This window comes from Neophocaena asiaeorientalis, unplaced genomic scaffold (genome assembly GCF_003031525.2).
Source record: "Neophocaena asiaeorientalis asiaeorientalis breed wild unplaced genomic scaffold, Neophocaena_asiaeorientalis_V1.1 scaffold345, whole genome shotgun sequence".
NCBI classification, from domain to species: domain Eukaryota; kingdom Metazoa; phylum Chordata; class Mammalia; order Artiodactyla; family Phocoenidae; genus Neophocaena; species Neophocaena asiaeorientalis.
The window spans coordinates 3739432-3753826 of record NW_020175181.1 but is presented as its reverse complement, the minus strand read 5'-3'; the positions used below and the strand labels follow the sequence as shown (position 1 = coordinate 3753826).

Sequence of the window (14395 nt, the reverse complement as noted above, 5' to 3'; positions counted from 1 at the left end):
AGAATCACTGGAACATGGGGTTTTAATTTTTTTTTATTTTATTTATTTTGGCCATGCCACAAGACATGTAGTATGTGGGATCTTAGTTTCCCAGCTAGGGGTGGAATCCGTGCCCCCTGCAGTTGAAGCACGGAGTCTTCACCACTGGACCACCAGAGAAATCCCATGAGAGTTTGTTTTTAATGAAGCATTATTTGAAAAGTTGGGTCAGCATTTTTATTTATGCAAAGAGTCTCAAATTTATTTTTGTATCTAAGATGAATTCATGGAACTGTGATACAACCTACTGCATTTTAAACCTGAAATTCCAGGTAGAGGGAATAGAAGTATTGATTTGGAACTAGATTTATCAGGAATGCTTTTAGGTAAATGTTAATAGAATAACAGTGGCTTAAACCATAAGAACATTTATTGGTTAATAAGAAATAGAGGGATAGGTGGTCTCACGGTGGGTTCTGGCGGCATAACAATGTCGTTAATTATCCAGGTTTTTCCTGTTGTTCTATTCTGCTGTCCTGAATATTTTCAGTTTCTGCCCGTCACCCTCACATTTGAAAGCACATTTGGTTGCTTTCAGCTCCAGGTATTAGGTCTGTGTTCAAGGCAGGAAGAAGGGGTGAGAAATGATGCCAGGGGGTCCTTTTCTTACACCTCATCTCATCCTTTGTGATCAGGAAGCAAAAAGAGTCCCCAGAAGCTCCTAGCAGATTTCCCCTCAGGTCTCATTGGCCATAACTGGGTCACACCCCAAGTCCTAGCTAAAAGCAGAGCCAGGAGAGTGTGTGCCTTTCCAATCTCTCTAATAGGTTGTGGGCAAAGGAGAAGTGGTTTCCATGGCTGTTGAGTTAGTCAACCATGAAGTGAAGGGATCACCAGTTTATACCCTCTGTTATTCAATTTGGTTTTACAAAACAAGAACAAAATTTTGGCTTCTTCTATGGAAGATTTTTCTATTTTAACTTTGAGATCAGGACGCTCTTTTGACATTAAGGCCCACCTAAATTTCCAGTTATTTAGCAGAGATCTAGAGTAGTTTGACTGGAATGTTAGAGCATTTAGGTATATTTACTGAGCAAAATTTCTGGATGTGTATGTTAACTACTTCTTCCTAAATGCCCTGAGAGACAGAGCTCAAGGTTGAATCCAGGTCACTTTGAAACCAAAGTGCAACGTCTTACAAGTATGCCCAGAAATGTGGTCACACAAGTGTAGGATGGGGAAGCCATGCCTTAGAAAAGCCATGTGTTGAAGTCCAAGTGATTTAAAATGACAGTAAATTCAGTGTGAGTCAGCCATGTGAGCTGGCTTCCAAGAAACCATCTGAGTTCTTAGGCTGTATTGAGAGGCGGTGCTTCGAGTGGGAAGCATCAGGCCCAACCTGTCCACTTGGGGATAGTCACCAGTTACAGAACCTTTAGAAGAGGGTGGAGCTGGACAACACTTCACAGGAGGAAAAGTGGAAAGAAATACAGCATATTTAGCCCAAGGCAGAGATGATACAAGAGGAAATGAAACCTTTAAGTACATATTGTAAAAGGCTGACATGTGGGTGAAGAGTAAGTTGTGTTTTGTGTTACTTCACAGGGAGAACTGGCAGTGACAAGGCAGACTTCAGCTCTGTCTTAAGGACAAGCTTTCTGGTGGTTAGAATGACCAAGAGAGTACCTGCCTAATGGAGCAGAAGGTTCTCAAACAAGGCTAGTGGATGACAGGAGACTAAAGCTGGATGATTACTTCTCCCAGAAGGTGGTGGACTCTCACTGCAATCTCAATTACTTCTGAGATTTCTTCCAACCCTTTGAATCTATGATTTTATATAAGAAATGGAATAAAGTATTTGGCTTTTTTGAATCTTGCAAAAACAAGAAATATACTAAAGCACGTTTAAATGTAATGCTTTGCTCTTAAGTGTACTTTTTTTTTTAAAAGGAAATATTTGGAGACTTATGATCCTGAAGTATACAATCCTTTTTATATGACAAAAAAGGACTCAAATTATGGAAAGGTAAGTAAGTTTCTTACGTTTACCTATTTATTCTTAGAAGCTCTGGGGTTGGGGAAAACCTGGTCACTTTAGAAGTCTCATAGTTATTCTGCATTCATTAAAAAAAAATTCACAAAAGCATTTCCTCTGAGTTTTAGATTACGAACCCAAAGTAATTTCGACTACTTGGGAATTGACATTGTGAAAAAGGCACTTGCATGTGTGTGATAATTCGTCCATTCATTCATTCATCCACCCACTCACATCCAGCAAACTGGAAGCCCAGAAGGTAGGGGAAGATAAGTGGACAGTGAGTGTGATGAGAGTGTCACAGAACCAGTGCAGGGAGAGCTCCTTTCTAGGGGAGGTGAAAGGAGGGATGCAAGAAAGCCCGCCCAGGGAGCCAGTAGTTGAACTTGTAATGTCTTCACATTTTAAACCAACAATATAGGCGTTAAAATTTTGAGATGTAGGTTTCAGGTTTTTTACTCCTGTGTAGCAAAAGTGACCATCTGATAATACTATTCATTAAAAAAACGTGTGTGGCTCTGAAGAGAAAAGTGGTTTATTTTGCTTCTCCCGAAAACCAAGGCAGATCATGGTTGTGAAGATAGGAAGGTTCTTTTGGCTCTGGGGGACTCACTGTATTGTGTTGGGCAGTCATTATGCTGTCTCCTCATTCAGTGGATGTTGTCCTTGCAAATAGCATTGGGTCAAGGTCAAGTGTGTGGGGAAGTAAGCAAGGGGAAATAGTCCTTCTATCTAAAGCCTATACTTAGGATGGGGGAGGAGAAAATCACCTTCCTCCACGACCTCTGTAGCTGGTCCCTGACCCTCAGCACACTGATGTTCTCCTGCCCCGCGGTTCTCACGGGCCCTTAGAGACCAGTGGTCAGCCCCCAAGGGGGCGCTCTTCCTCCCAAGCCGGCTTAGGGCTCTGCCTTGTGCTCCTAAAGCACCCGAGCTGATGCCTCTCATGACAAGGTGGTCGTTGTCTATGACTTGTCTGTTCTAGACTGAGAGATCCCCGAGGACAGGACCTTGCTGGGTTGCAGCATGCAGTGGCATTAGCAGATATTTGTTGACTGATGCAGTGATACTGTAGAACTCTGAACAGGAGTATGTGTCTTCTCTTTGGGTGGCCCTTGCTCCATTCAGCCACTTAAGGCTCAGTGAAATATCCTAGTGTGAGGCAGGTGGCATTTACACTTCCCTTGCTCTGTATGACATTATTCCTGGGTCCTTATTCTCAGCCGAGTTGGTATAGAGTAAGGCCACACTCAAATGCTTCAGACAGATTTAAAACGCTTAATACAAACTGTACGTGCGTCCTCAAAGAGTCATGTTCTCGCAGGTTACGGTCCCACCGTTCTGTGATCCTCTGTTTAGAAGACAGCAAGAGTTGGATGAAGAGCGGAGGGCTATTTTTCAGTATAAGACGGGTACTTGTGATCATGGGGCTTTGTCTTTAGAGACTTCAATTGTCAAGTGATTTCCTACCCCAAGAGTGACTGGAGTTGACTTTAAGAGTGTTGATTTAGATTTTTATCTTCCTGTAGGAAAATGATGTACCTTAAAAGAATGTAAAGAACTAGAGAAGGCCAGGCAGTATGCCAGATTGCCCCAGCTGACTTTCAGTCTCCACAGGGTGGTTCCAAAAGAGCAGCCCACAGCTTCTGCAAGGCCTGTGGGAAGCAAAACTCGTAGCAAATGCAGGTAAAGGTCTTTTTGCTGTGTCTATAGTTTTGCCTTTTACAGAATGTCATATAGTTGGAATCACACAGTATGTAGCCATTTCAAGATTTTACTTTCATTCTTAAAGGCTGTTCTCACAGGATTAAGAATGTTAAGAATGTTACGTTGGCAGATATTTTCTTTCAACACATATTATATCCCCCTGTCTTTTGCTCTTTCAATTGCCCATCCTACCGTTGTTCCTTTGAAGATAATTATTTTTTTCTCTGGATGCCTTTAAGATTTTCTTGTTGTCTTTGATTTTAGTAGTTTTCCATGATGTTTCTAGATGCGGATTTCTTTTTATTTATCCTACTCAGGATTCATGGGTCTTTTTGTATCTGTAAAGTGGTATCTTCAGTCAGTTCTGGGAAGTTCTCATTCATTTTCTCTTTGATGGTTACCTCTGCCATATTCTCTACTTTCTTTCTGGTACTCCAGTTAAACATATTTCAGATTTTCTCATTGTAATCCCTGTCTCTTACCCTTTCTTGTGTATTTCCCATCCTTTTTGTTGCCCCATATTTGATACTAGGTATTTTTACTAATTATCTTTTCAACTGTGTCTAATAATCTGTTGTTAAACCCACCCACTGAGTTCTTATTTTCAATTGTTTTATTTTTATAGTTCTAGCATTTTATTTGGTTCTTTTTCAGATGGGTTTTGGGGAAGGCTGTCTATATTCAGGGCCTGAGGGGACCTATTTCAAGTGCCCTGGTTTGACTCCCCCCTCCGCAGGGTGGGGTGGTGTTCAGAACAAGGTTGACTACTCACTTTCAAGGATAGCACCAGACCTGGGAGGAAAGATCCACCAGAGGTATGCTGGGGGCATGGAGGAGTCAGTCCCTGCTACCTGATGTTGGCCAAAGCTCCCAGGGGACAAAGTAGTCAGAGATTGCCAGCTCATTCTGGAAGGGCTCTTTCCGCTCTGGAATTGTTTACACTGCTGTCCAAAGACTTTAAAATATGAATTTTGTGGGGCTGGAAAGAGGTGAATTCTTTTTATTTTTCTCTAGTTTTTGCAGCAGGAGTGTCAGTCTGTGCAGACTTATAAATTCTACAAAAAAAAAATAAAAGAGAGAAAGAAAGAGAGAGAGAAAGAGAAAGAAAAAAAAGAAAAAGCCCTGTTGTGTTTTCTTGGTGTTTCCTTTTTATCCCCCATCCTGAGTTTTGCTGGAATGAACAACACTACTTTGTTTTCTTGTGATTTGGAAGTTTTATGTTCTATTTCTGGTTTCATGGTTTCTTTATCAGTTTTAACAAATATTTTTATTTAAATGTCAATAATTATATAACTCCCCATCCCCTAGCAAGACAAAGACTTTATATTGCTTTATTTCCTCATCTCCCTTCTTTGGCTCCTCAACCTTTATAGACGGTCATAGCTCCGTAACTGGTATTCTGCGCTTGGGTCTGTCTCTTCTGATGGACTCTCTACCTTTCCATCTTTTTGAAGTGATCAACCCTCCCCAACAGAAAACCCTTCAGTAGCTTCCCATAACCCTTCCAATAATGTCCAGACTCAACATAGCACATAAGGTGCCCTCTGAGTCCTGCCACCTTTTCTGGCTTCTTCTAAAAAATCCCCACTCCCTAAAGAAAAGAAATATACTAAAGCACAGAAATATCTGGGTCAAGTCATCACTTGAGAGGATTATCACACGATGAAGTACCTCTACTCCCCCATTTGCCTCTTGCCTCTGCAGCAAGCCCCTTGAGGGCAGGGGCTGCTAACTTATCTTGGTGCTTCCAGCACTTAGCTGGAACATAGTATGATGAGTAAATGCTTGTGGGATGAAGGAAGGAAGGAAGGAAGGAAGGAAGGAAGGAATGGAGGAATGAAGGAGGAGGTGATTTCTCTAGATAGGCTTGGGCTTCCCAGGGCAGGAGTGGAGACAGCCCTGGGAAACATTCTGAGAGGACACTCCTGGAGGTGCCTCAGGTGGCTGTTCAGTAAAGTAAGAAAAGGACTTAAGAGCAAGGTGGCTATGTTAGAGACAGTTTGATTACAAAAAGCAGAGTCCTTGTCAAGTTAAAAAAAAAAGGCAAGGGGGCCTGGGTATGTTAGAAAGCATCAGTCTGTCATGGAAGCCACAGTCAGTGTCTCTGTCTGTTCAGGCTGCTATAACAGGATACGAGACTGGGTGGCTTATAAATGACAGAAATATATTTCTCTCAGTTGTGGAGGCAGGGAAGTCCAAGATCAAGGTGCCAGCAGATTCAGTGTCTGGTAAGGACCTGCTTTCTGGTTGACACTGTGGAAGGGGTGAGGGAACTCTCTTAGGCCTGTTTTATAAGGTCACTAATCCCATTTATGAGGTCTCTGCCCTCATGACCTAATCACCTCCCAAACGCCTCACCTCACCTCCTAATAACATCACATTGGGGGTTGTGTTTCAACATCTGAATTTTGGGGGGACACAAACATTCAGACCATAGCAGTCAGGAAGATAGCCAGGCCACTTAAGGGACCACGAGGCCGGTCCTTTCCTCCTTGGGACTATGTGGCATTCGTCATAGCTTCTCTTTGTGAACCTGCTTCCTTTCTCTTTCTCTGCTTTCTTGTGCATGTCCTGGAAAATGGATGCCCTGGTCCTGCCTTTCTGGTCTGAGCCCTCTAAAGCTGCCTGGAGCCCCTCTGTCCCAATTACAACTCTAGGGACTGAGGCTCTGGGTCAGGTGCCTCAGCCACAGCCTGAGAAGGTCACATGACTTACTGCCTAAGACTGGCATCAGCAGAGGTGTGGGTGGGGCAGACTGATTGACGGCCACAAAGTGATGTTTTCTCAGTCTCTCTTTTTCATAAAGTGAGTATTGAGTTCATTAACTTAATTTTCAGACAGTTATTGAATGGTACAATTCTGTTTATACTGAATTAAGATAAATTTTTTCTACTTTTCTTTGCAGTCCTGAAAAGCTTGTCTGTGCAGAAGAGAAATATCCACCTGATAAAGAGAAAACGACTAGTGACCTAAGTCAGACTGTTTCTGAAAGGCAGTTTTATTCCTCGAAGCTTGGCCAGGAGAGTAAAAAGCATGAAAAGAAGAGTCTGGTGAGCAGAGATCTGGGGGGAACAGGGCTCGGATGGCAGAGTTGTGTAACATCTGACAGATAGCAGACAGAGTCCAGAATCCATTGACAAATCTCTTCCTTTCAGACAGACTCTGAGGGCAGAACAGGCAGACAGGCAGTAGTAGCCAAAGAAGGGAGTGAGAAAGAGGAGGCAGGAGGATTTATTTCATGCAGAAGAAGTGGTGGGGTCTCTTCTGGGCTCAGTACTGCTGCATGGACAGGCACCCTTTAGCAGGAGAGCCTTGGGTGAAGACACTCAGAAAGGAGATTGTGGGACCCCGGACCCCACTTCTGGGGGACAGATTGTGCCCTTCATAAGGTGAGAGAAAACCTGGCCAGAGGGGATCTTCCCTCTAAGATATCCTCAGCTCTTTTTTTCTGAGTTTTTGCTCTCCTGCCATTTTCCTACCATTTACTGCTTATTACATCCAAACCAGACCAAAAATTTTGTTCTCCATAGTTGGGTCACAACAGGTGGGAATCTTTTGAAATGAAATTTATACTAAAAAAAAAATCAGGGCAAAATGATAGTTTATGTGAAAGGCCTTTACATGCAGGAAATTTCCATGCACAGATTTCCTACCCAGAGCTCACACCCCGGTTGGTACAGCTGACAGCTCACGGTTTATTTCCCCTTCCATCCTCTCTCCCACAACCTGTATACCCTGAAGCCTGAGGGTTAGGACGCTTCTAGGGAGGGCTTCGGGCACTTGGTAGGTAGTAGCTTCCTGCCGTTCTGAGCGAACTGTAGATTTTTGCATCTCTTCTTTCACTCACCAGCGTGGCTCCTTCCCTCCACCACACACAAAGCGCGAGGGGCTGTCCTTTTCTCTACCTTGAAAACCTTGTTAGATAGGTGTTTTGTGACCCAACTCCTACCCAATCCCGTTGTTCTCCTGTCTGTCCAGAGAGAAACGGATGCCTCTTATGTGGTAAGTTACCTCTGAGCGTAATTGTATCTGAGAGCACGGGGAGCCAGCCCCTCAGTCAGGTTTGAACGTGACTGTGTTCAGCCAGGCCCATACGGTAGGGCAGCCTGTTACTCCCAAGAGATCAAAAAGTGGAGCGTGGGTTACGTACACTGGAAGTTTATTTTTTGCTCCTGTACCAGAGCTGGTGGGTCAGCAGGTTGGCAGGCCGTCCCTCTTTCATGCAGTCTTTAAGGCGCCTGGCTGTAGGAACGTTTCTCATCTCCAGCACCTGGCTGCCAAGCTTGCCCCAGGAATTCATTCCTGTCAACCTGAAAAGGGAAGAGGTCATGGAGGACGTCTGGCCTGGGGGTGTAGGGGGGCCCCCAGGACCAAGTCACAAGGCGGCCCCTAACTGCAGGGGGCAGGGGGTGCTGGGAAGAGTAGTCCCTGCTGCTCAGAGCACAGTGGCAGGGAGAGCTGGCGTCTCATGGACAGCTGGTCATCTCTGCCACACCACAGAAAGTTAGTGCTGTGTGGAGTCCAGAGACACGGGAAGCCCTGTCTGAGAGGTGCAGACCCCAGATAGAGTGAGGGTAAGGTGAGGGGAGGGCTGGCTGGGAAGCTGCCTGGAAGATGAGTGTCAGTTGGAATCAGCCGGGAAGTTCCTCCCTGTCCCATGAGCCCCTCTTCCCCACCCTACACTCAGCTCTTCTGTCAATAGGTTTTAGGAACCAGACGGCACAGACGCAGATCCTGGGTAGCTGGGGAAGGCCAGCAGAGGCGGAGGTCACAGCCCGTGGAAAGAAGAGTGATGACAGCAGAGGTCCTGGGGCGGCACCTGGCCGCCCCCGGAACTGTGCCCCATGAGGGGCCGTTTGTAACAAAACTTTGCTGACCTTTACTTTGCAGTGTCTCTACAACAGTTAAAACGCTGCCAACATTTTTTCTCTCCAGAAATGGAAAAACAGAAGAAAGAAATAGAAGATCAGTTTGCTTTGCTCAATGCAGCTCAGCCTGACCAGCCAGACTTTCCCTAAATTGAGGAATATCCAAATAAGTTACTGTTTATTGAGCTCTCCCTTGTGAATCGGGAACTGCATGAGGTACTGTGTATTCATTTAAAAAATTTCCCAGCAAGGTAGTATTATCACCTTCCATTACACAAAGCTCAGAGGTTTGCTAACTCGCTCCAGGTCAGCTGCACGGTTTGAAAGTGGCGGTGTTCTCTATCCCACGTCCAGTCCCTCTGGTGCCAAAGCACATGGTCATTCACCAGGGCACTCGATCTCCTCGAAGCCACTCTTTGTGATGTTAGACTGCTCAGAATTTGGGTCCCCTTTCAGAGCGTGGAGCTGTCCGGTTTGCCTGCCTGGGCACCCTGATCCTGAAGAGCACGGGAGGGGCTTTCCCCTGGAGGAAAGTCTTTCCCCTGGAGGGGTAGGTAGTGTAAGGTAGTCCCTTCCTCGCCCTTCAGAAAATCAGGCTACCGTTTTTGTCAGGAGAGAATGTGACTTCCTAAGGAGCAGTGCCATGTTCCTCCATCAAAGGGGGTGACTGGAGTTGCTGGAAGTACTGCCATTAACTATCCTCTGTAACTTCGTAGTTGTCTCACTCACCTCTTGCAGGCTCCTCTGTCCTAAGTCCCACAAGAACGCTAACATATCTAGACATGGAGACATGGCACTAGCCGCAGTTCATCCCAGTGAGGAAGTCCCACAGTCCCAGGAAAGGATTATCCTATAGCTATGGTCACAGGTAACCCCAGGACTGGTTTTAAGCCTGCCTGACCCATCAGTGGCAGCTGTATGCTTTGAAAGTCAGCTGGTCAGAGGCAGACTTGTGAACATCAGCCCACACCTGCCTCCATAACCAACACAGCTCGAGTCTCAGAACCCTGTAGAAGATCAGCAGTTTGCTTTGCTCAGTGTGGCTGAGCCTGAGCAGCCAGACTTTCCCTAAATTGAGCAACATTCTTAATTGTCTGGGTTCAGATATTGAGCGTCTCTTCCTTTGACACTGGGGCGTATTTCTTTTAGGTCTGTGTTTTAGCCCATCAGTGCCCAGGATCAATACCTGGAATGATGTTTTTTTTTTTCCTTGAATATTCTGAATTGTTTTCCAGTTTTTCTTTGTCCAGTGATTATGTTTAGGCAGAAACAGGGGCTATGGTGTGGGGACATTTGAATCCTTCCTTATAGCTGCTAGAGAACCCCTGCTCCCTGAGAAATCAGGGCTTCTGTAGCCTGTGTGATTCCTTCCAAAAGGCAGATCTTTTCCCAGTTGTACTCATTAACCCAGGGATTTAGTGTGTAAGAAAGACCTTATTTTTATCAGTGTTCAAGACAGAGTTCACATTTCAAAATCCAGAGGCTGAGTAAACAGCTCTGACAGGTATGGATGTGTCTCTGACAGCATGGGGGCAGGGGGAGGGAGACAGGTGCTTCTGGAGCTGGAGGGGCTGAGGGACCTGCTGATGATCTTTAATACTTGTGCATTTTCTTCATGGCTACGTTACCCCTGAGGGTCTACTCAGCTAGGCAAACAGAGGCACTCAAAAGGGAACGCTCTAGCTCCCACAGAGATCATCCATTCTAGCCATCAAAGAAACCAAGCCCCAGAAACAGTAGGTAAAGTGACCAGAGTCACAGAGCAAGTCAATGGCAGTCAAGACGAGGCTCTGGGGTCTCCTGACTGACTACTTCCCCGCCACATTCTGTCCTTGGTTTTTCTCACTGTTGCAGAAAGGAGATTTGGATTCATTACAAGCAGCCCCTGAAATTACCTTTTAAAAGCCTTTCACATAGAAAGTAAATCAGTCAAGCTTTGAAGTTACATTCATAAACTTATATTTTTATTCTCTTTCTGTACATATTGGCAATGATAAAGCTTAAAGATGCATGTCCTATGACATATGCAAAAACAAGGAATTTACATAAATAATTTATACTTCAGAAAATTAACGTTGAAAAATATTTTCTGCATCATTAGAGTTCACAGTATTTAAAGTAAATCAAGCTTTCCCCCTTAGATTTCAAACTATTGTCTCAGCACAGAATGATAAAATCTAATCAGGAGTAAAATGATCAAGTTTCTGCTTTTATTCAGTGCACAAGTGGACACTATTTCCGTAATCAGGCTGTTCCCACGCTGAGGCTGCATTTCTTCCCAGTCCTTCACCTCCTGAGTGGCTGTGACCCAGCGGAGGTCACGTGGTGTGAAATGGTCACAGCGTCACCCAAACCACCCACAGTGGACACGTTCAACCAAGTGGTAACGTCTGGTGGTCTGATGCCTCATTTCCACATACTTTTTATAGCCCTGAAAATGGAAATCCTGGCATCTAAACACAGCCGAACATGTTAACACTAATACAAGGCACTGTGCTATGGGGTTTGGTTTATTTATAGGGAAGGTCATGTTTGCATAGATTGCTAGCGATTTCGTGTGCGATAAAATGGAGGCCCCAGCATGCGTGGCCTTGTGCTGGATGAAGCGGCGCGACGCTCCGCCAGCTCAGGGGCAGCACCGGCTCTCTTCTCCAGCCCCAGCCTAGTGGGCAGGTCCCTAAGGCCCCTACAGGAGAGTTTTTTGCTCAAAAAGCTGCAGGTCAAAGCGGACCCAGACCTCCCCGGTGGGGACCTCATGCAGCAGCAGTCGGCGGGTTGTAGGGCCTTTGCTTTCCTGTTCTGTTCGAATTTTTGCCACTGGAACTTCAGTGCGACCCAGGAAATCTGGTGAATAGACAAGTGAGAGTCAAAAGTCTTCTTTAAAAAACTGTTAAAAAACTATCACAGAAGGAGTGTCTGAAACAGGATTCATAGAACTTTCAAATTCAAAACAAGTAACTTCTTTTGGTTAATGGCTGTTGGATACTGTGAATGGATGGATGCATGCAGAACAAGGGATTTGTGTGAGGGAAACTCAAACTGCTGGGAATCCAAGCCTCTTTGGTCAGGGAATGGCTCACCCATTCAGTAGGTGCCAGGAGCACAGCGTTTCCATTAGGTAAGCAGGGGTGACTGGGGTCAAAGACCTGAAACACACCTGAGGCCACCCCCCCTCTCCTCTGAGAAGGTATCCCCCCTGCAGCCACTGAGAGCTGCTGAGGACCATGGCCTGTGTCACTGCCCTTAGGTGTCTTGGGGTGAAAACAAGGCTGAGCACCCGGCTTCCAGACCCCAGATCCTAGAGTATGGGGGGAAAACTTCATATCCCCGCCCCCACCCCCCAGAGTTATACTTTACCATCTGGTGAAAACTGGTCTCTGTCGAACATGGTAAGACACAGCACATCCTGATAAAGATCCTTAATAAAGAACTGGCAGTTAAAATTCCACTTGGGATTTAGTGTGTCCTGAAGGGTTCTGGTGGTGTAGCTCTGGGAGCCCATGCTGATTTCACAGTATGGATTGCTCTTTCCTGAACAAAAACAAACCAATATACATGTGGCATGTGACAATAGGGCCTTCTTCGAGCAGAAGCAGGATCTACACAGATGTGTCTCTATAGACCATGGCCGCAGGGGTCACTGCCTGAGGGTCTGCATCTACCTTGTGGTCTCTGTTCCCAGTGCTGACAGCATCATAAACCTGGGGAGGGACTGTGTGGGCTCGAATGCCAGGGCTGCTCCCCATGAGCATGTGTCAGTGCAGCTTGCTTCCTGCTTTCTCCACTCAGAAGCACTGAGGAAGGAGGCATCGGTATTTATTGGGAAACTAGAGTGATAATAATTTTGGTCCAATAACCATTTCAGTGGCACTGGAAACACTGACTTTTAAAAAGTGTCCCGTTATTCAATGTTCAGAAGAGTCATCAGCAAAGAGCAGGGTAGTTACCACACCAGTTGAAGGAAAGAAGCATTTACCATTTGGTTTACAGGCTTTTAGTTCTGTAGCTTCAATGACGTGCACCATCAGACGCCCGATGCCTGAAGACTTTTGAGAGCGAGCTACAAAAGAGGAAGACCAGTGATGTTAGTTTCTCCTCTGAGAATGCAGACAGCAGAGCGATGACGCTAAGCTGTAGATACTCAGTCTTGTCTTTCTGACCAACCCCAGCACTCCCCAGCCTCACGTGCCACTGCACTGGGCCTGGCAGCATCTGGCTGCTCTGTGACTTTGCCCAGGCTGTGTCGCCTGCTAGGGTACCTCGCCACCATCTCTGCCCATCAGCATCCTACACACCCTTCAACATGCAGGTCCAATCTCACCTCCTGGATCCCTTCCCTCCTCTGTGCATCCCACACACAGCCTGCTGGGTCTGAACTTCTGTGTCAGTCCATCCCCTGTCAGGAGGGGCCATGGCAGAGCACAGACTGTTTATTCATCCTTGTATTAACCCCTCAACTGCCTAGCAGGTAGTAATAGTAACAACATCACCATACATTACATTCATTCAGCACTTAAAAGCAGCTAGCATTCACTGGATACTCACTTTGTTAGGCATGTGATCGACTTTTAAGTTACAATACTTAAACTGCACATTTACAACGTAGCTCTTTATAACTGCCATTGTCATATATGAGAAAACTGAGTCTTAGAAATGACTATAACGTGCTTATGTCACAGAGCTTCTAAAACGGCAAGGTCAAAAACACATCAGATACCAAAGTCCACTTTCTTTTTTTAGAACTTATTTTTAATTATTTTTTTTGGCTGTGCTGCGTGGCATGTGGGATCTTAGTTCCCCAACCAGGGATTGAACCCGTGCCCCCTGCAGTGCAAGTGGACTGGACCACCAGGGAAGTCCTCAAAGTCTACTTTCTTAACCACTCACCATAACTCCAATTACATGTAAACACTTTAGCTTATAAACTTTTACTTAAGACCTTATTTAAGGAGGTACTCAGAAACACTTAATATGGAGAGAAATGAGTTAGTGAACTCAGATTATCTTGGTAACTATAAAGTTAAGCAGGGTTTGCCCTTAGGGGTTTAAAAACTAACAAAAGCTGCTTGGTGAGCTACCGACTTTTCAAAGCTCAGGGCAAGTAGAACCTTCTCTGTGAGAAGTGGCCCACCCCTCCTATGTGCCCACCGGCCCAGCAGGCACTGGCATTCAGTTCCCCTTGAAGGCAGGGCTGGGCCATATTCATTTTGTGGGCCCAGTTAAGTCTAGCACAGGGCCTGGCACAGAGTTAAGTAATAAAGGTCTAAAGAATGGAACACGTGGAAAGTGCATAACGATATGTACAGATAAAGGTGTAAAGAAAAACTTCGATTTATCTTCGACCAATTAAGAGATCATTATATGCTTTCTGAAAAGATTCAATCATTGATTTTTCAATAACATGCCTTTAAAGTACCATTAAAATAAGATTCAATTAGCAAAAGCCAATTTACCTATACCTTTCAGGAGTATATAACAAAATAAGGGAAACCTGAATAAAAAAACATAAAGAGCTGCAACTCCAGCAGCCAGGAACCTAAGTGGGAGGACTGGTCAGGGAGGGGCCTCGTGCCATAGCCTGGTGGGAGACTGGAGGTTCTTAATAGGGCTGTGCCACCAGGAGAGGACAGGGCTATGCAAATGGGGAAGAGAACCATGGAGAGAATATATGCGGGACTCTGCAACTGTCTAGAGATGCGGGGGGATGGGGATGGTCAGAGAGCACATTTCCAGTGTGCGCCCAAGGACAGTACTACCGTCCACTGAGATTCTCGGGAGGAGCTACTTCTGGAAGGAGGTTAATCCA

At 45.4% G+C, this 14395-nt stretch overlaps 2 protein-coding genes across 6 annotated transcripts in view; one reads left to right on the top strand and one right to left on the bottom strand.

Annotated features, from left to right (window-relative positions):
- Positions 1 to 10300, top strand: part of FAM228A (family with sequence similarity 228 member A) — a 14257-nt gene extending 3957 nt beyond the window's left edge. Inside the window, 6 exon segments of the mRNA XM_024764433.1 lie at positions 1930 to 1943; positions 1945 to 2005; positions 3339 to 3426; positions 3544 to 3700; positions 6627 to 6771; positions 8424 to 10300. Of these exon segments, the coding sequence (XP_024620201.1) occupies positions 1930 to 1943; positions 1945 to 2005; positions 3339 to 3426; positions 3544 to 3700; positions 6627 to 6771; positions 8424 to 8597 (639 nt within the window). The 3' untranslated portion in view covers positions 8598 to 10300.
- A 227-nt stretch (positions 10301 to 10527) lies between these two features.
- ITSN2 (intersectin 2) overlaps positions 10528 to 14395 on the bottom strand; it is a 156560-nt gene continuing 152692 nt past the window's right edge. For all 5 annotated transcript variants that reach the window (XM_024764421.1, XM_024764422.1, XM_024764419.1 and 2 more), the window contains exons 37-39: positions 12566 to 12649; positions 11947 to 12120; positions 10528 to 11433 (exon numbers count right to left, since the gene is read on the bottom strand). In XM_024764421.1, the coding sequence (XP_024620189.1) occupies positions 11276 to 11433; positions 11947 to 12120; positions 12566 to 12649 (416 nt within the window). In that variant the 3' untranslated portion in view covers positions 10528 to 11275. The remainder of the gene's footprint in view (positions 11434 to 11946; positions 12121 to 12565; positions 12650 to 14395) is intronic.